Consider the following 21,692-nt stretch of genomic DNA (forward strand, 5'->3'; position numbering starts at 1 on the left):
CTAACAAAATAGAGCCGCGTTCATTGCGGCACGAACGTTGTCGGGGCGCAGTTTTCGCTTCTCGGTCGATTGACGACGCGTCGTGCGACCAGTCAGGCGACCGGTTTTGTTGGCGTCTTCGGTCGGCGAGTCAGTCACACTACGGCGACTTTCCATCGGCCGACGTGTTTGTGTCGCCGTCGGCGTGGTGTGACAACGCGGTCTGGCAATTCGGCAGTTGGCCGATGTTTTAACGACTCGTCGGCGTCGCGTCGTCGTCGCCGTCGTATCGGTATAGTGTGTCGATACGACCAAGCGACCAAAGAAACTCTGGTAACTGGAGTTCACGTTCACGTCGCTCGAGTCGCTAGCGTTGTATGACGTCACAAACTTTGCTGCGCTGGCAATTCACTGACGTCATGGTTAGTGGCGCTAGCGATGGGTCCCGATTTCCAGAAGAGCATTTAGGTAATTTTTAGAAGCGAATTAAAATATATATTAAGCGCTTGCTGTACCCAGCACTTCGTGTTGATGGTTGTTGCATGCAGAGGAAGCCTACAGCAGGCTTTTTACGGACTTAAAATTTGGTGGCACAACACCTTTAAGTTTGTTCGTATTATGCTAGAAACTTGCAAAAACCGTGGCATAACTCAAAATACTATTCGCCATTATCATATAAATGTTTAAACTATGCTACCAACCTTTTATATTTTCTTTTTTGCACATGTTATCGACTGGAACAGTACAGCTACACATGTCTTGCCTCTGTTGAATGAACAGAAGCAAATGTTTAGCTTATTTTAACTTTTTTGTTTCTAATTGCTGCCGCATGTAGTATTCTGAACTGTTGGTATCTTTGATGTTCACACCTTTATGCCCCTCTTTCTTGGGCCTCTAGTTTGCAGTATGTACTTCAATAAAAATGAAAAGTGTGCGACAAGGGCAGTTCAAGGGGCCAACGAAATACTGGCTTCACATTAATTTGTGCAAGACTCACAGAAGAACACATGTATACCCCGCACGAAGTGTAACAAACAGCTAAACTGTTATTTTAAAACAAGACAGCTGTGTATGAAAACAGAGACAGAACGTGTTGTTGGGCTAGTTGGTACATACTGAATTGGAGCTTAGTCTTTTTTTTGCGCTAAGCTCCCATTCATGCAAACAGAGATCTCTATGTGCACGAACGCCATTGCTGCTTTTATTTCCAACCCACTGCCACATCACCAAAATGTGAGTGCCACAGGTGACGTGGTGGAGTGAAAGGGAACTATCGCTCTCACAGGCGGAGGGGACTGCAAGAACAGCAAGCATGCCACATGCAACATTATCAATGCCAAGAAGCTGTGTTGTGGCACTGTCTCTGGATGCAGCCTGCAGCCAGGGTGTCTCCTGCAGCCATTACACCCAGACAGCCATTACCACAAGTACAATAGGTATGAGCCTATTCACTGTAACCGCTAGGTGGTATGCATTACTAATATTTTTCTTTTCAGGTACGCAGTGTTCTCTGACATCACTCATCAGTGCTGGCTCCCAAACAGAGGCAGGATTTGGAGGTGTGGCTTTTTGTTATTGTTTCTATTATGAGTATCTCACAGAGCAGGAAGGGCAGTTAAGAAAATTTTTATCATAAAAAGTCAAGGGAAGCTTGCACTCACACTCAAGACTTCAATGGCAAAGCTGTTGTAGCTGTTGGGCAGGCCACACCAAGGGGGGGAGATTTAATGGATGTGCATTTGGGGTCATTGTGAGGATTAATTCCACAGTTTCAGGCAGTGGCTGTTTTGAGCGCCATAAATGCCAGTATTCAACCACATAGCTAGCCTGTGCTCCTGCAATATTACTATCTGCCGTTGTTGTGGCTGCAGCAACTGCTGTAGGAATTCAAATTTACGTAAAAAATTTCAACGGGATATTGTTTTTAGGCTCATTTTGCAGTTTTGTTTCGTGGTCATCAAGCGTCCTCTGAAATATATCACTGCCGCATACTGGAAATGGAAATGACAATTCCTGCAGGTAGATGTGAGGGCTCGTACGATTTGGTACATGGGGTGGCAGCTACTTGAGCGTGAAAAACAGAAAATACAAGGGTGGATACAAAAGAAAGGATACGTGATTTCAGCTGGCATTTTGCATGCGTTGTGAAATTAGTTTTACAGACACGGCCTTCAGCAGACACAGTCGCCAGGCATGCCCGCAACTCGCTTCGGTACTAATGCTGCCAGCTGCACTGTGTCCTCTGACTAAAAAGCGGGCAAAGAATAATGCCAGGCCCTCAAAAAGTAAAGGAGGCCTACATCCTGAGAAGAAACAAAATAAATGTCCTAAAAGGACAGAAAACCAGTGCGTAATTTGGAATTCTACCAATTTGCCACTTACTTTTCAAATTTTTTGCATACCTGCCACCGGCACAAGCTCTGTCCGGCATATGATTGATGGCACTATGCAGCCAACTTGCGGGATGTGCCAGTCCCGCAGGCTGGTAGTTCCTTGTCAAACTTCCACTTACGCCCAAATTCGCCTAACGTCTTGTTCAACGCTGTTTTTTACATTGTGATGTCAACCATTTTGGGTGTTTTGAGTTGGTCATTTAATGTGGTGCCTGGGTCAGGGATAGTGCTCTCACATAGACACTATGAGTAATATAATTCAGATATCAAGTGCACTTGTATCCCTTTGCCACAATTCAAAAACTCGTGGTAGTGTGTAAATGTTCCTCCTGACAAAAAATGAGAAGGTATTTGCTTTTCCAATCATACCTTGCAAGTAATAAGTCATATGAACTACTCTACGGAAATGGCTTCGATTGTGTCATTCATTATGAGAAGTCAAGTGTGTAAAAAGTTCAATTATAAGAGACTGTAATAATGGAGAAACAGCTCTTAGCAGCTAAGTAGCACATCTAATTGGCGCTCCTTCGGCAATATTACTCTGTAAACAACAGTTTGGCTGAAGGATAAGAAAAATGCATGATTAGTTGGCAAATTTGGCATAGCAGGCAAGCTGATCTGTTATCTATTTGTCTGTCTGAAAAGGCCTATCTAGTGGGCTCAATTGTGTACGTGTCGTTTTCTTTAGAGTGGGAAAGTACCGATTGGGCTGTTGCTGGTTCTCTTGCATGTAGCTGGGTTGTGGGAATTTTCTTCTGTGGTTTCTGTTTTTTACTTCCAGGAGACACTGCAAGAACAACAGCAAGCATGCCACATGCAACATTATCGATGCCAAGAAGCTGTGTTGTGGCACTGCCTCTGGATACAGCCTGCAGCCAGGGTGTCTCCTGCAGCCATTACTCCCAGACAGCCATTACCAGAAGTACAATAGGTATGAGCCTCTTCTTTGTAACCGCTAGGTTGTATGCATTACTAATATTTTTCTTTTCAGGTACGCAGTGTTTTCTGACATCACTCATCAGTGCTGGCTCCCAAACAGAGGCAGGATTTGGAGGTCGGACTTTTCATTATTGTTTCTATTATGAGTATCTCACAGAGCAGGCAAGGTAGTTAAGAAAACTTCGTATCGTAAAAATTAGAGGAAAGCTCACACTCATGATCAAATCATGAATGGCAAAGCTTTTGTAGCTGAGCAATGCTGGGCACATAGTTAAGTTTCATCATTATTGCTTATGTTCATAGTTGTTCGTGCTAGTATTCGTCGTCATATGCATCCGAGAGGTCGTCATCTTCTTCACAGTGAGTGGGGAATGCAAAGTCATCTTCAGCATTGTAGACTTCCACTATTTCTTCCTCATCTACTCGAGGCAGTAGTGAGGCGGGATCTGCAAGTCGTCTCGGGAAGGCTTGGAACACTCGTAGCCCTATCTCCAATCATACATACTGGCCTCTAAAAAATGTAGCGGCTGCGGGGCCTCTCCCAAGCAGGGTGTCTTTTCATCTTTAGCATTAGCACTGCAGTTGTTTTTTACATGTGCTGTAGCACTGATGACAGCGCTGGTGGTTTTGTTTTGTTTGCTGAAGCCACTGCACAAGCCGGGTACTCGGCAGTAGCCGCGAGGCATGCACTTACGAGAGCTGGGAATTTTCATGGTATTTTTTTTGCAACAGTGTACTTCCGGCTTGTACGACAGCTCCGCTGCTATAAGTGTTACGAACAACTTTTGCGAAATTTCTTTTCGTTGCGGGTGGGCCCAAGCTGATCGATGCCAGAACTATTTTTTCTTTGCAACTTCAAGTGCACAAAATGTGGCAATTCTAGTTCGTGGTATGCTAAAGGATGGTGTATCGGGTAACACTTTAGTAGTTTAGTAGCTAGGTTGTGGGCTAATGGTGTGAAGCCTGAATTTATAATAGGACCTTGTTGCATGTTAGTTTGCTCGTGGTCTTAAAGAAAATGTAGCATAATGAAAAAGCAAATTGACCGATACTGGAAACAAAATACACGGACATTACCTGTGTAATTTTTTCGTAGTCTTTTTGATTAGTTAAGTTAGAAATCGACCATGTTTGTTTTAAGCAGCATGTATCAAAAGAGTTCTGGTGTTAGAAATTTTGTCGTGGACGTATGCAATACTGTCTGATAGTGCCTAGTGGTAGCGTTTGTGTGTTTAACCAGAGTTGTACATTTGTTTTCCCTATTTGGAAAAGATAAAATCTTGCTACTGCCAGTGTAGGAACTGTTGGCAGACCATCTGGACCACCATCACCATCGCAGGGGTGAGACAGCTGTGCATACTGTGCAGTTTTGATGCAGATTCGTTTTTCTGCTCCAAGCTGCTCCAAGGGCATGAAAATTTCTAAAATTGCACCAAACTGCTCCAATGCAGCCTTAAGCTAGGATTTTGACGCTCATATCAGTTTCTAGGGGAGAAAGTGCCAACTTGACATCATGATTTTCCAAGGAAGGTGACAATGTTTTTACCAGTTTTACTGATTGATCAATCACTAATTGATAGAACACAGGCAACAGATGGCAAAAAATGTCGCAAAGGTTGTTTTTAGAAAGTCATGTTTTGAGTTTGCACATGTGGTATTCGGTGCATTTACAAAGTAACCCCATCAAAAGCTATTCCAAAGGACCATTGGAAAATACTTATAAGAGCTGAGAGGACAAATGATTTGTACAAGTTGATGATAAAGTGCAACTTTTGGTGCGCTGTAGCTTTAGAACGTCACCACCAGGCACTGCCATCTTGTTGTTGGTATATTTACGACAGCACACAAGAGACGCGCGACGTATGGAGAGGTGGCCAAATGGGTCTCTTGGGACTCCATTTCTGCAAAAACAGTTGTAGCCGGGTTGATAAAGGACGGAGTAATCTGGTCCGCGAGTGGTGACGATGTTGGCGAAGATGACAGAGAGTCGTAGGATGGCAGTGATGCACCGGTGGAACTCCCACCGAAGATACTGAAATATTTGTTAGCGAGTCTGAGGAAAAAGATCTCGATGTTTTTGCCTAAACGCAGTCCGTAAGTACATGTCATCTGTGTGTATCCATAAACCACTTTTGAGAAGTAGTTATGTCCAGACTTTGGATGTTATATGCCCGTGTCTAGCCCTGCTTACAGGGGGATGCATTACTAGGTGGCGGCCGCCACAACCATGTACTTTCACCGCACTTTCTAACGATCTGATTCTCTATGAGTTTACCTAATTAACAGGTGCGTCTTATATACCGGTGCGTCTTATACAACGGTGCGACTTATATACGTTTTTTTTTTGCAAAAACTCATTTTGAAGGGGGTGCGACTTATACAAAGGTGCGACTTATAGACCGGAAAATACAGTAAATTTCAGTGCAGTGGAATGACAATCAGCTCCATGCATAGGCAGGTTTCCTGATGCCGGCTTGTGACACGCACCTGGCGCTTATACACCACATTCACTCTTATACACTCTCGTGCTTATACTCTCGTAAATACACCACATTTGCGAACAAAGTGACTGCACCACAGAAATATGTATTTCCAACGCATACAAATGGCAGACAAATAGCCTGAAAGCAGTGAAGAGACGTCTTGGCGTGGGGAAAAATCAGATGTATGCACCTAAGGATAAGCAAGGCAATGTCCTCACAAATAGAGATAAAATAGTCACAGTGGCCAAGGAGTTCTATGGGGATCTGTACAGTAGCCAGGACATACAAGATAATGCCGAACGAGACAGTAGTTCACAGGAGATAGACATCCCACCAGTAACGACCGAAGAAGTAAGGAAGGCTTTGAAAGAAAGGAAAGGGGGCAAAGCACCTGGTGAGGATCAGATAACAGCAGACCTCTTGAAGGAAGGCAGAGAAATTGTACTTGACAAACCTCCAAACCTGTATACGCAATGCCTAATGACCGCAATGGTATCGGAATCTTGGAAGAACGCGAACATCATCCTAATCCATAAGAAAGGCGACATGAAGGACTTGAAAAATTACAGGCCGATCAGCTTACTGTCAGTCGTCTACAAGGTATTTTACCAAGGTAATCGCTAACCGAATCTCAGCAACCTTAGATTTCAGTCAACCTAAAGAACAAGCAGGGTTCCGTAAAGGTTATTCAACAATGACCATATTCACACGATCAATCAGGTGATAGAGAAGTGCGCTGAGTATACGGAACCCCTATATATAGCCTTCATAGATTATGAGAAAGCATTTGACTCGGTCGAAACCCTAGCAGTCATTCAGACATTACGGAACCAGGGGGTAGATGAGCATTATGTAAGAATACTAGAGGATATCTACAATGGGTCTGCAGCTACCATCATCCTCCATAGGGAGACTAGTAAAATACCTATAAGGAAGGGTGTCAGACAAGGAGACACAATCTCTCCAATGTTATTCACAGCATGCTTACAAGAAGTATTCAGAACGTTGGATCGGGAACAGGTGGGAGTAAGGGTTAATGGAGGATACCTCAGTAACCTCAGATTTGCTGATGACGTTGCCTTGCTAAGTAACTCGGGGGACGAATTGCAAAGCATGCTTTCCGCACTGGGCGAACAGAGTAGAATCGTGGGCCTGAAAATTAATATGCAGAAAACTAAAGTAATGATCAATAACCTCGGGACAGCACAGCGGTTTGAGATAGGTGGCCAGGCAGTGGAAGTGGTAAGCGAATATATCTACTTAGGCCAAGTTGTGACCTCAGATCCCAACCATGAGGCAGCGATAATTAGAAGGATCAGAATGGGGTGGGGTGCATATGGCAGACATTCTCAGATAATGAATAGCAGCCTACCATTGTCGCTGAAGAAGAAAGTGTATGACAGCTGCATCTTACCGGTACTCACCTACGGGGCAGAAACTTGGAGGCTCACTAAGAGGGTTCAACTTAAATTGAGAACGACTCAGCGGGCGATGGAGCGGAAAATGATAGGTGTAACATTAAGGGACAAGAAGAGAGCGGAGTGGGTCAGGGAGCAAACTGGTGTTAAAGCATTAGTAGAAATTAAGAAGAATAAATGGACATGGGCAGGGCATGTAATGCGAAGGCAAGATAACCGCTGGTCATTAAGGGTAACAGAGTGGATCCCTAGAGAAGGCAAGCGTTGCAGGGGGTGGCAGAAAGTTAGATGGGCAGATGAGATCAAGAAGTTTGCGGGGATAAATTGGTCACAGTTGGCACAGGACCGAGGCAATTGGAGAATAATGGGAGAGGCCTTTGCCCTGCAGTGGGCGTAGATAGGATGGTGATTATGATGATGATGATGACAAATGGAAAATATCAGTCGCAAACGTGTCTCAAAAGCAACGGCGACAGTGGTGAGCAGGCCGGCGACTCCCGCGACTGCTTTCAAAACGGGCCGCTAGGGGGATTTTAGTGGCGCCCCTACAGGCAGCGCTCGAAGCGTATACGTGCATGTCAAGTGAAATATAATGCCAAAGGGAAGGTGGCTAGCCATAGCAACGTTAATAAAATTACGCTCGTAGTGAATGTGCACCTCGGGGATTGATGTGGTGGGGCGCAACGACGATCGGTTCGCTTTGCGCGACATTTGCTTTACAACACAGTCGGGCATTATAAAATAAGAATTTCAGCAATCAAATGATAGCAAAATTACTTTATGATTGGAGAATTTTTAATTTGATATCTCTTTATGTCATCTATGCATAGAGCCTCAATAAAATTTGAGCAGTTTGTAAGAATACAGTACATATCTTACAGCCAGTAAAAGGCTTCTTTATAACAGAGTTTTTGTACCTTCAGCCTTATCCTGCCCTGGCTGAGCTAGATTTCAAGAAAACTGTGGCGTCTGAGGTCGAAGCCCACACCTGGTGTCTTCATAGTTGCAAAGAGTATGTTTCAACAGTTTTAAGAGGCAACTAGTAGTTGAAACTCAACTCACTGTTATGGGAAAGCATTTTACGTCCTGTACCTTGTAATACTTTGTTAAAATGTTTTCCTCCAAATGCTGTTTCTCTGCAGTGTGTACTGCAAACTGATTAAAAAGTGTAGTTTTCCACCACTTACTAAAAATTAAATTTTTTAGGCTCCTTCGAAATGTCGTTGGCTGCTTCATATTGAGGTCCTTTTTCTACAAAATTTAGATGTTGCTGCTCCAGAAACTGCCCCCACATATGTTTAAGCTGCTTCACCCCTGCATAAGTTACTCTGCCTTTTCCATGCAAGGCTTTTGGGTTCCATTCTTTTTAATGAAAGTGAAGTTGGGTAATCTAAATTTAAATGTTCTTTTATATTGTTATGTGACGCTCCAAATACACCGGCAAACAGCTAAGACGTAGCAGCATCGAGAGACACTGGTCGGTGCTTGGTTCAAGGAAGGAGAGGAAGTTGATTGACCAAAATACTCTGGCAAACAGCTAAGACGTAGCAGCATCGAGAGACACTGGTCGGTGCTTGGTTCAAGGAAGGAGAGGAAGCTGATTGACCAACTTGTGAACCGTTTGTCTATGCGCTGCTGCATTAGCAACCATTGTGAATAGTGGAAATATCATAAATATGCCTTATTTTTCATCCTGACATTGTGGTTGAGGTGCAGCTTCATCCCCGTCGAGGCCGTTGCACTTCGCCACCTCTCCGCCACCTCTCCTCCATTGGTCGAGTGGGTGACTGTGGCCCCTCACTATCACCCCAGCTCAGCACTGAAGGGGTTCACTTTACATGCCACAGAGCTTTGAAGTGGACGCCACCTTTGCTACTGCGAGATGACTGACCACGCCAGAAATGCATTGACACCACCATTTGTCATGTTGTAGCCCCATGAACCCGGCCGCTTTTTGTGGGACGGATGATGTCAATGTGGAGGATTGAATCAAGACTTTTGAGCGGGCGAGCACACACAACTGATGGGATCCCAGTGTCACGGTTGCGAATGTCGAATATTAAACACCTAAGAAATGGTTCCTCGCAAACGAACACGAAGTCAATAGCTGGGCTGCCTCCAAACCCATTGGTCGCAAGCTCGCTTGTCAAAACGAACTGGCGTCTCACGCACAGGCGTCCACTGAAGCGCAAGCACGTCGCCTCAGGGAAGATCCGAACATGGCCGACACAGAGAAGGTTCTCACCTTCTGAAAAGGCATGGCTGACGACGGCTTCCACCTGCTGGTTTGTAAAGACTGCGTCACCGTCAAGTCCGTTTTGTGCCACTGCTTCGAACAGGCAGGGGTGACACAGCTGCGCATAAAGTTTTCCCATCAAAAACCATTCCAAAGTCCTGTAGAAAAAATACTTATGTGTACTGAGGCGTCAAACTACTTGTGCAAGTTGATGAAAAAATGGCAAGTACTGGAGCACCGTATCCCCGGAACGACATTACTGGGCGCCGCCATCTTGGTGTGGTGAAAATGTAAAAACATGGCCGCTGGGCAAAGCAGTTGCTTGTGGTTCAGGCAGAGTGCTCTTCTCCGATTTCTACCTTGGTTTTAGTTATTGGGGTGGCTGGGTTTACATTTAGTCATTTGATCTGTTGCGGGTACGTTGCGGGACTCGAAAGACGGGAGTTCATCAAAAACAACAGGGCGCCGCGAATTCGCTGTGTTTGGGCTTTGAGTGTGGTGCCAGCGCGAGCTTGAAGTGAAATTTCGGATTCATTGCGGCGTTATAAAACGCTGAGATATTGCTGCCTTTCACAGAGAGCTTGCGAGTGGCGGGAATGAGACGATCGACGCTGCAGAAGCAGCGGCGCAGGCTACATCGCCGCAAAATGTTCAAGCAGTGTCCGATAGCGGGACAGGGTAATATTTCCCGCAAGTAATAATTGTTCATTTATCTTAAGTGAAATTTAATGCCAAGAGGGAGGCGGCTAAACATACCAACGTTGCTCAAATTATGATCGTAGTTAATATGCACCTTGGGGATTGAAATGGAAGGGCTGGTGGGGTGCGACGACTTTCACCTCCCTTAGCGCAACTTTTGCCATGGCTCTACCCTTGTGCGTAAAGCCGAGTCTGGGATTACAAAAATAACAATTTCGGCATTCCCATGATAATAAAAGTGCCTTACGATTGCTTAGTTTTTCAATTCGATATTTTCAATGGCGCTCCACTATTTATGCATAGAACCCAATAATTTAAAAATGGTTTGTAAAAGGTAGTGCAGTTCGTACCTTATGATACTCTGGTAGAAAAAAAACTTTATTGAGAGGCTGTTTCAGTGTTATGTAGGTTCAAAATCGAATAAACAGTGCAGTTTCCCCCCGTGAGTTGCCAATAATTTGATTTTTTAGGCTCCTAACGTGTCATAATAAATGTCGTTCTTCTGCTACAATTCATGGTTCTTCTGCTCCAAAATCAAGATTTCGCTGCCCTAAAACTCCCAAATCCAACTCAGGTGTCTCACCCCTGAACAGGTGAAAGCCCGCCGAATTGCTCAGCAGTTCACCAGGCTTCCAAACATGGCTCCGCCTCATCGTGCGAGGATGTTCCGCAATGGCTACTTCTGCCCACAACCCCAGAACACCTCACCAAGATTGTCCGGCGTGAAATCGAAGCCATGACTTCAATTTCGCCACCCCTCTACACACCCGAAACTAGCCTACCATTTCGCTTTTACAAGCTGTTCTTCGTCAGGAAAATTCAAACATGTGCCTCCCTTGTGTTTTTTCTGCGAGTCATGCTCCATCATTTCTCATTCTGCCGCCAATTGCCTCCCGGAACGAATTTATGCCTCCAATTTACCGACCTCACCATCCCTCGGAATGGTGAACCCCTGATGACCGCCCAATCTGCTTCAACTGCTGCCGTCCAGGCCACGTTGCTTGATACGGCCGTAGTCGCTCGATGCAGTCGCCCCGCCCTGCCTCGCTGAACCACCGTTCTACCGACATTTCCACACCTGACAACAATCACTGTCCTCGCTTTTTCCTTTGCCATTACATGGATGAGCGCGATGCACATACGCCCCGATTTTCTGCCCCTTTGTCGTCGCCGCAAAGACGCCAATCCCGCTCACCCCAACCCCATCGCCCCGTGTCTCTGTCCAGCTATGGCCATCCACCGTCGGAAAACTAACAAATGCAGCTTCCGAATGTGATGCTGTTTCAACGACCATGCCCGAAAATCCTTTCTTAACCTCGGCTACCGGGAACAATTTACTGAACGTGGAAGTTAACAGCATTCCTGTCAGTGCCCTCGTCGATACAGTACTGCATTTATCTGTTATGAGTGCTCATCTTCTCCACCATTTAAGCAAAGTTATGACGCCACCAACATCACACGTTACGGTCGCTGATGGAGGGACGCCTGTTGTGATTAGAATGTGCTTTCCTTGTGTGACTGCAGCTGGTCGACTAATGACTGTTTTGTTCACAGTGCTTGAACATTGCTCGCATGACCTTATCCTTGGCCTTGACTCGAGATGCTGATTTTACCCGCTGTCGACGATGCGCCCGACGGGAGACTTCCCTCTAAACAGCACATTCGTTTGGCTCCGAGAGCAATGACTTGTGTTCCCCTGTTGTGCAGCTTACAAGCAGCCCCGTCATGTAGCTTGGAGGCGTGGAACCGGCACATCGATGGATCAGCCGGTCGCGCAATTTTTACGGTGCATGCAGGCTATCTGTGTTGCATCATCAGAGCACCCACTTATCTACAGTCAAGAAAACCAGGATTCTTCAAATTTCAGCGTTGAATCAACCAACGACCGAGGATGGATGAAGACCTGGGCAGCCGCTGATTTTAGTCAGTTCCCACTACCAGTCGCCAACAATGGGATGACCCAGACGTGGCCTGGTGCGACTACACGTTACATAAGGGAGCAAGCGCCAAACAACAAACGGGGCGTGGAACCGGCACATCGATGGATCAGCCGGTCATGTAATTTTTGCTGTTCATGCAGGCTAACTGCGTTGCAACGTCGGAGCTCCCACTTATCTACAGTCAAGGGAACCAGGATTCTTGAAGCTTCAGCGTTGAATCAACGAACGACCGAGGATGGATGAAGACCTGCGCAACCGCTGATTGTAGTCAGTGCCCACTACAGTCTACGCCCGTTACAACGGACCCTCTGAATCCGGAAAAAAACGTCTGCTGTAGCCGAAGTATGCAGTATCCGACCGGGGGGGGGGGGGGGTATGAGCCCCAAAGTGGGTACTTTGACGATATTGCATATGCATAGTACATCCACCTTGTTCTTTCTACATTTCTACACGCCTGCAGCACCTCTGCACAGTGTTCCCGCGAGGGCAGAGAATCGTGTAAACAGCGTTTCCAAAGCTTAGCAGCACTATAACTAGGCGCAATTATTAACCAGCTATAAAACATCAGGCGTGGCTATCAGCATTAGCTAGGCTCTTTTAAATCCCCTCATGACGAGGCAGGTTTTCCCGAAACCGTTTGTCAACAAATCGGATCGCTGCCTGACATTCAAGGCAGCTTATATTTTTAGCGATTTTAGTCTGGTCATTGAAACAGCTGTAATGAAATAATCTGATGACGAACAGCTGTAAAATTGAAAGTTAGACCAGTTGGACTGCGCACGGTTGCTGGCAGATTGCGCACAATGGATCGGGAACAACCCCCCTACTTGAAGCATTTCTTACCTTTTTCACCGAACGGAACGGGAACGATGCATGCGTGGGAATATTAAAATCCGAAATTCACTTAACCAGAGTTTTTATTACATAAAAAGACTGATGAGGGCAGACTCGCCTCCGTATGCACCAGTTCGAGTATTCAATAGCCCTGTTTTCAATCTCACATAAGTCGCGTTTATTGGCAGCGGCCTTGTTCTTGACGGTAGAGCGGATCGTCTGCTTAGACAACTTCTGGCGATGTTGGCAGTTTTTCACCCATGTTCAACAGCGTTAATTACGCCTAATTTATCCAACAGCGAAATCAGCTACCCTGCCGCTCATGCCGCTGGTCGCACAAAAAAAAGCCACTGGCACTGGCTTGGCTTGGCTGCGCCAACGACTCGGCTGCCAGCAATGTTGCCAGACATAACAGTTTTCTTGCCAAAATAAACAAAAAAAAAGAACATTAGGTGCCGGCCCCGCGGACGTCCGCTATAAACATTCGGTAGAAACAATTTTCGCCTAATATTTAGTCTGTTGTAGATGATAGTCTGCTCTAGCGGGTCCATTATGAGTAGAGTGGACTCCATTTAAAATGCGTGGGGACCAGACAAACCAACAGAAATGGTCTGTTGTAAGCGAAAGTCCGTTGTTGCTGGATCCGCTGTAACGAGCGTAGACTGACCAGTGTTCAAACAATGGGATGATCCAGACGCGGCCTGCTGCGACTACACTACATAAGGAAGCAAGTGCCAGACAAAAAACGGGGCGTGGAACCGGCACATCGATGGATCAGCCGGTCTAGCAATTTTTGCTGTTCATGCAGGTTAGTGGCTTACCGTATTTACTCGCATAATCCTCGCACTTTTTTTTCGGAAAAGTCAATGTGAAGTTAGGGGTGCGAGAATTATGCGGGGGAAAAAAAATTCGGTGCACAGTGTTGCCAATTTGCCTTCTGCCAATCCCGCTAAATGTAGCGGTCGTTTTTTTGTATATGTAAGCTCAGTGTTGCCAACAGCAGCTATTTCTTTTTATCTTATCGTAAACAGTCTCCCGTTGATCAGCGATCATGAAATTGCCGCCAGGCACGCCGAAGTGCTTGCCGGCGACGCGGTTGCTGTGTTCGATCGCGTACTCTATCGCTTTCAATTTGAAAGCGGCAGTGTAGCTGGCGTTCTTCCCCATGGCGAAACGGCACCAAGCACAAAGCAAACCGATTGGCACCAAGCATAAAACAAAGCGATCGAAAAGTTCTGATAATGGCAGCGAGCTATCCACCACTGATGCGAGTGACTCACTGACTGCTGCTGCTCAACGACGGGACCACGACGGCGACACGACGACACGACAGCGGGCTGCGCGAACGCCGTCTAGTTGCGCGCATGCGAAACCGGCTCAAGGACAGTGTGAGTAGCGTGTTAGAGCGCCTGTTAGGGTGTAGCCATGCAGGTTGTTAGGGCGCCTGGATGGCCTTGAATACACAGCGCTCTCCGCCGAACGGAGAGGCGGCGGGGGAGGGCGCGTGTTGGAGAGCGCATGCACCATGCGGGTTTCGCGAGCAGGCAACTTTCGCCGCTGCAAAGTTGGTGGTGCGAGGATTATGCGAGGAACCAAAAAATCCAAGTTTTGCTGGCTCACATTAGGGGTGCGAGGATTACGCGAGTGCGAGGATTACGCGAGTAAATACGGTATTACACCACGAAAAGTTCATTCTTTTCCTTTTGCCAGTTCCACCCAAGTGTTGTATGACTGTGTAAGGTCGCACTCTGTTGTACATTGTTGCACAAAACGGCGGTTCCTGTTGATGCGGCGATGGAGTTTTTATTTACTTTTGCTCTTGTTGTGTGGAGATATTGAAATGAACCCCGGGCCTGATGAGGCAACACAGCAGAAAATTTTGGATGGGCAAACTGAAATAAAAGAACAGCTTAATAGCATTGGAAGAAATCAAATAGCCCAAAAAGCTGCTCTAGAAGCCTTGACGAAGCGCATGTCGTCCTTGGAAGCAGCAGTTGCAGGATTTCCGAAAGTAGAAGCAGCAGTAGATTAATATAAAAAGCTGCGCAACCATCTAAAACGCAGTATGCAGTCTCTGCTGTCAAAAGTAGACGAACTGGATAATCGCAGTAGGCAATGTAATCTTATTTTATACGGAATAGCAGACAGCGATAGCCGGGAAACGTGGTCTGTCGGAAAAACACGTCAAAAACATAGCACAACTATGCTCGGAATCTCACCACAGTTCATTGCAAGAGCGCATAGAATCGGCAAATTTATGCCGGGCAAACTTCGGCCTGTTATTGCAAAATTTGCATCTTGCAAAGAAAAACAAGAGCTTTTGATAAATGCAAAGAATCTAAAAGGAACTCATATCAGCCTCATAAAGGCGAACGATAAGACAACAGCTTTGGAAATTCGCCCGGGAACACAAAACTGATGACAGACAGGCTATAAAAAACGGCACCCTCTACGTGAACAAAACCAAATATGTTCATGATGAGAGTACTGAAAAAGTCATACGAACCAAGTGACTATGCAGCGATCTGTTTGGCAAAATATCTTTTCTTGTAGTCAATTGCCGCAGTATAAAAGGACAGACAGCCGATTTTTGTCACGTATACGTTCTCTAGCTCATGAAAGCTGGCATTTTATTTAGCCCGGTAACCACAAGCAATTTCTAAACAAACTGGCGGAAGTAATTTTAATTTGGCAGCAAACTTTCTGAAATTGGAAGGGTGGCGGATCGTAGTGTCGAAACTTGACACTACAATATGTGTCCCTGTCACGTGACCTGCAAACCAACCCGCTACTGTAACTGCTGAAACATTTGTTTACGTATTGAAAACCTTGTAACAAGTATTTGTACAAGGTGAAATTGTATATGTATTTGTAAACAATATTTTGAAAATTTTTGAACATGCCGCCCGCCGCCGCAGGGTTGCTCTCAGTGTGGCTAACTGAGCCTCCATGCCCAGAATTAACGGCAGCGTTCAGTAAACAGACCTCATGAACAAGTTGACGGTTCTGCCTGAGTAAGGGGCGTTTGTTTTGCAAAATATTCAATTTCAGTTTCCCAACGGCAGCTTAAAAAAAAACGTCGTGACAGGGGAGAATCGAACTTCCCACCTCCACAACGTGAAGCCAGATTCTACCTATTGTCTATCCCAACACATGGGGCATTCGTGCAAAATAGACCATTGCATTAAAAAAACATAAAGGAACAGGAAAGCCTGCGATTCAATCTTTTTTAGCTGGGGACAAGTTTTTAAATATCGTTTTTCATTTCGCCTACAGACAAAAGTATGTTGCCGAGCTACTCTACGTCGTGGTTGCCAGCATTATTTTTGGGAGGGACACATACGGCACGTAGATCTAAAAATTTTGATTTAAAAAGTTTTAGGGCGTTATCAGCAAAACTGTTTTTTGTCAAGGTGCTTTAAGTGATGCCCTTTCATTCGGAATAGAGAATATATACTCGACGAAAATCGGTTGTTTGTCCCTTTAAGAATAAGGTTTATTAACTAAGTAGCCTCTTGGAAACTGTTTAACCGTTAGTTGTAATAGGAACAGAATCGTGGGTTGATGAGAGTGTAGCTAACAGTGAAGTGTTCCCAGCCAACTTTGTATCCTTCACAAAAGATCGGAATAACCATGGTGGGGGCGTATTTGTACTGGTTGACGAAAGCGTTGCATCGTGTCAAACTAGTGCGGGACAGCACATGCGAAGCAGTATGGTGTCGAATAAGACTTCGGAATGGTAAAGCGTTATCTGTGTGCTGTTTTTACCGCCCACTGCAGGCCTCTGTAGAAACATTATCGGAGCTTACGAGCCAATTATAAGTAATTAAAACTAACTATATGGTTGTCGCTGAAGATTTTAACCTTCCTGCTCTTCATTGGCATGGCCAACCTGCCTTATTAGGAATTACTGGTAGGCTATATATTGCTGTGGCCAATATTGTTTACTTATTTTCACTTACGCAGACTGTTTTGGGGTCAATGAGAGAAAATCACGTTCTTGATTTATTTTTCACAAATGCACGACAAAGTTCTGTCCACGGTAGTCATACCAGGAATTAGAGACCACGAAGCTATTGTCTGTAAAATGAACATGACCTATCAAAGTACTACTGCTACTAACAGCCGGCATATATTTAATTATGCAAAGGCAAATACTGATGAAATTGCAGCCGAGCTTGACAATTACTTTGTTGTCTTCGTGACACTTGCAGAATCACTTTCAGTAGAGCAGCTTTGGTCCAATTTCAAAGATAAGCTTATAGAACTATGTGGCCGTCACGTGCCGTCCTCGTTATCTAAAAGGCATCAAAGAAGCAAGCCATGGTTTACAAAACAGTTACATGCCTTAGCACAGAAATGGAAAAGGGCTTACTAGAGTCATTTGCGCAATCCGTCCATTCCAAATTTTCGTAAGCTTAAGGAAATTGCATCTCAATTAAACGGTGCTATGACAGCTGCGATAACTGCGTATTTTCAGTCATTTCAATCACGACTTCAGCAAAATAAAAAGGAACTATGGAAATATGTGAAAGGAAAGAAAAAGGACTCTCTCAATCCCTGCTCTGGAACAGAATGGTGTCGTCATTGAAAGTGCAAAGGCTGAAAGCTTTAATTCGTATTTTAGCTCTTTTTTCCATCTCAGGTATGCCAACAAACGCGTACCATTTATCTGTACCTTCTCCAGGCGAGTCTCAGATGGATGATATTGTATTTTATAGCCAGGAGTTGAAACCCTGCTAAAGTGTCTAGATTTATCAAGAGCTTCTGGACCTGACGGACTGCCTAATGCTCTCTTAAAATCCTGTGCACATAGTGTCCCGGTATTTAGTAATAATCTTTGAAAAATCTTTACGCGATTGTTCCTTGCCTAGTGATTCAAAACTGCCTGCTGTTGTATCTATTCACAAATCATGACTATGAAAAATTGTTTCAAATTATCGTCCTATATCCTTAAAACCCGTTTGCTGCAAAACTTTTGAGCATGTCGTATACTCGTCAATAATAAAGCACTTGGAAGCCAATTCCTTGTTAAATGAATGTGAACATGGCTTTCACAAGGACCATTCCTGTGTTACCCAGTTAATTGAATTTACTCTTGAGCTAGCATGTCGTCGTGTGACTGCAGCTGGACAACCGAAGCAGTATCGACTGCATTTTTTTGGATTTCAAAAAAGCATTTGATTTGGTCCCTCATAATTTATTATTTCAGAAAATGACCCAATACAAACTTAACCCTCAAGTTTTTAACTGGATTCCCGAATACTTAAATTGAAGGCAGCAATACGTCGTTGTGAATGGTGAACAGTCATCCACTACCATGTGACGTCCGGGGTCCCTCAGGAATCAGTACTGGGCTCATTATTGTTTTTAATTTATAATAATGACATCGCCCTGAATGAGCGTGTTTGTGGATGAGTGCATCATTTATAGAGTAATAAACTGCGAAAGTGATCGGGGCGCAGTTCAAGACGACTTGGACAAAATAAATACATGGTGTGAAAAATGGCACATGCAACTTAATTTGGAGAAGACAATGTGCATGACGTTTTCTAGAAAGAAGGCTGAAGCTTCGCCTTCGTATATTGTAAACAAGAAGGTTTTAAAAATAGTCTCTGAATATAGGTATTTGGGCGTATTTTTCACACCCACTCTGTATTGACACCGTCATGGTGATTATACGATAGCTAAGGCGTGTAGATCCTGTGGTTCCTTCGGCGAAACATGCGTGAGTTTCCCCAGTTCACATGGGCATTACTGTAGAAATCATGCGTATGGTCGATACTTGATTACGTGAGTAGCGTATGGGACCCGCCCACTGCACTTGATAAAGATAAATTTGAAAAAGTGCAAAACATGGGCACCTGTTATTTCCAGGGAAACACTGTTAAGAGTCACAACTTCAGCATGACGCGCTGCAAGCAAACTTTAGGATGGGAACAATTGGCTACACGCCAGGCTAAGCAGCGTCTGAAGCTTTTCCATGAGTTATATATATCTTGAACTTGTATTTCTCATGACAGTTGCATTGCTTCACTGCATTACGTATCTGGGTGCGTCGATCACATTTATAAAGTGCGGTAGTACCGATGTAAGACAGCACCATTTAGTAATTCTTTTTTCCCTAAAACGGTTTGCCAGTGGAATTTGTTGCCTTTAGCGATCGTTGCTGCTGTTGGTAGTGATTCATTGTTTCCTTTGTTAGAGTCAGTTGAATTGTCCGGTTGATGATGGGTGTTTTGTTTGAGTGCTGTATTAATACTTAACAAAGGATTTGTTTTCGTCTGATTGTATGTTACCCCCTAGAATTTTTCGTACATTTCTGTCAATGTGCTCTCCATTGTGTATTGAGTATACTTGCTACAAACTGGTTAAACTGTACTGTACTTACTGCAAATTGAGCTTCTGTTCTGTCTTGTAATCATGTATTCTTCCCACTGTAATGTCTTATGGCGCTGTGGGCATCAAATAAATAAAAAAATGAAATAAATAAACAAGTTCTCAAAGGTGGTTACGTAGTGTCACCAATCGTTGACATGCTGCTTACGCACAGCTTGAGGCTACATCATACCGTTGTGACTTACCAACAACGAAGTCACCTTGCCCTTGCTGAATTTCAGCTTCCGTCCATGAGTTCATCCACACGGTATGACACTAGCCACGTTGGTGCCGGTTTGTGATCACGATGTTTCCGCTGCAACCTTTGGCAAACCTCCACTCGATGTTGAAACACCGCCTGACTCCTTCGCGGAAAGATGCCGAACTTTCGCAGATGATTCCAGCAGATCAAACACCAACGCAAGCTAAAGAACTGCGTTGCCTTTTGGATTGATACGGTGGCATATTCCATTTTGGTGATCGTCCTTTGGCCCAGACATCCATCGTCCAATTTTATTGAAGATATTTTATTTGTTGTGAATTTTACTACTTTCTTATGTTTTCATTTTAAGTAGAAGAAATATATAACTTACCAATTGAAATCTATGAGGTCGTTTGTTTTATTTTAACATGCTTTTTAGAGAGTAACAGCATCTGATGGCATGGTGCAGCCAATCTTCATTGAAAACAACATTTGTTTCATGTGTGTTCCTCAGCAGAAGCACTCTTAGAAAACCTGGGAAACTTGGGGTACTTGAAAATGTGTCAATGCTTGAATGTGGACTAGTTGGCCGGAGCAATGAAACATGCTAAAAACAGCACGGTTAGAGACACGACCCAAAGGAAGAAAGAACAAAGGCCAGCGCTAGTCCTGTGTCATTATTTGCGTCCTGTCTCTAGCTGAGCCGTTTTTACTATGTTTCATTGAAAATGTGAACTTGGTAGACACCTTGCAGATCACAAAGTCCCACTTAGATGAAACTGTGCTGTGCATTCCAGTATATTGGCTGTTTGAGGATTTGTATAACACTCGTTGCTTTCAGTTGCTCAAACCTTTCACTTTTGCAGTTCTGGAAGTAAACAACACCCAAGTTGGCGATTCGGATGTATCGGACAACTTCACAACTTCCCCAGATGGTGCAGACATTTCGGCTGAACCCAGTCCTCGCACCTCCTCATGCGACCGACACGCTGGCAATGCAGGGTGGGTTGTGGCGCTAGCAAAGCTGTTTGCAGGAAATATATAGTGTGGGAAGTGCGAGCTAGAAGCTGTGGTTTATTTTTGTCGGTATGTTCTGCAGCAAATATAGTGGAGGGTGCACCATGAGGAATAGCAATGGAAACTGTACCAGTAGCTCGCAGACCACCACTGCATATAATGATGAACCCATATGTAGTATGAACAGGATTGTAATTGGGCCTGAGTCTGATTAATGGCAAAATTTGAAAATGTTGTTTCTTCAACAATTCCATTTAATTTGAAATATTTATGAACTCGATGAGGCCATGAGAATTTAACTATTTCAGTGTTTCATTAGTCTTGGTATTCTTTGTTTTATACTTATCATGCAATGCAGTGGAAGCTATGGAAGTTGTCTGCAGTAAGTAATGTACAACTTGTTTTGATCTACTTCACGGTGTGCCCAGTGGTATACAATCTGTTTGCTGGGAAATAGAACACGCTCGAAGGTCCCTGTTTTGAGAAACAGCTTTGGGCATCATTGGAAGTAATCTTTATAACAATGATGAGAAAAACAAAATATACACACAGACAAATTATTGCTGCCTACGTGGCTTAAGAAAAAGGTAAAAGTGGTAAAGGGGCATGCTTTGGCTGCTTAAGGAGCGCCGACGCGGAATTTTCGTAGTACGTTTTTGTCGCTGGTATTGGTATGGAATGGCACATTAGGCAGTTGGACACAGTGTAAATAATTATTTACAGCCTCGTTTAGTTGTGTCGGTTTCGGTTTCGACTAAATGAGCACCGAGGCAGCCGCCAGGACAGGAGAGTGCTCCTGACGTCACCGTTTTTCTCACACCACTGCTTATCTGGACGTGCGCAGGAGCTCGCGCGCATCTTCAACATCTTATCATGCCTCGGGTAGCATGATGTAAGTCTCAAAACCGTGACGTGATACACAAACCAAAGCAGCGCGTGCCAACTACAGCTAGTGAGTGCATTGGCCATATAACCGGGACCCTGACGTCGGCAGTTTGGAATCGGGAGGAGTAGGTGGAGTCGTACTGATGCCGATTGCAAGAGGGCATTCCGTTTGAGCTTTCTCGTGTGTGCCAAGAATAAAATGGATTTAAAATATTATGATGAATGGTTACTGTCGAAACTTGGTGGGAGATATCTCAACTTGCCAAAGAAATCTTTTGCATAGTTATCT

The 21,692-nt window shown here is 44.6% G+C and overlaps 1 protein-coding gene across 5 annotated transcripts in view; it reads left to right on the forward strand.

Annotated features, from left to right (window-relative positions):
- LOC144158353 (uncharacterized) overlaps positions 1-21,692 on the forward strand; it is a 40,161-nt gene that overhangs the window by 10,362 nt on the left and 8,107 nt on the right. For 2 of the 5 annotated variants that reach the window (XM_077689204.1, XM_077689208.1), the window contains exons 3-7: positions 1,265-1,415; positions 1,476-1,538; positions 3,154-3,303; positions 3,364-3,426; positions 20,368-20,503. In XM_077689204.1, coding sequence (XP_077545330.1) covers positions 1,292-1,415; positions 1,476-1,538; positions 3,154-3,303; positions 3,364-3,426; positions 20,368-20,503 — 536 coding nt within the window. In that variant the 5' untranslated portion in view covers positions 1,265-1,291. The remainder of the gene's footprint in view (positions 1-1,264; positions 1,416-1,475; positions 1,539-3,153; positions 3,304-3,363; positions 3,427-20,367; positions 20,504-21,692) is intronic. The other 3 variants (XM_077689206.1, XM_077689205.1, XM_077689207.1) reach the window with 3 other exon arrangements.

This window comes from Haemaphysalis longicornis, unplaced genomic scaffold (genome assembly GCF_048455015.1).
Source record: "Haemaphysalis longicornis isolate Haplotype H1 unplaced genomic scaffold, Haemaphysalis longicornis Haplotype H1 scaffold_10, whole genome shotgun sequence".
NCBI lineage: Eukaryota > Metazoa > Arthropoda > Arachnida > Ixodida > Ixodidae > Haemaphysalis > Haemaphysalis longicornis.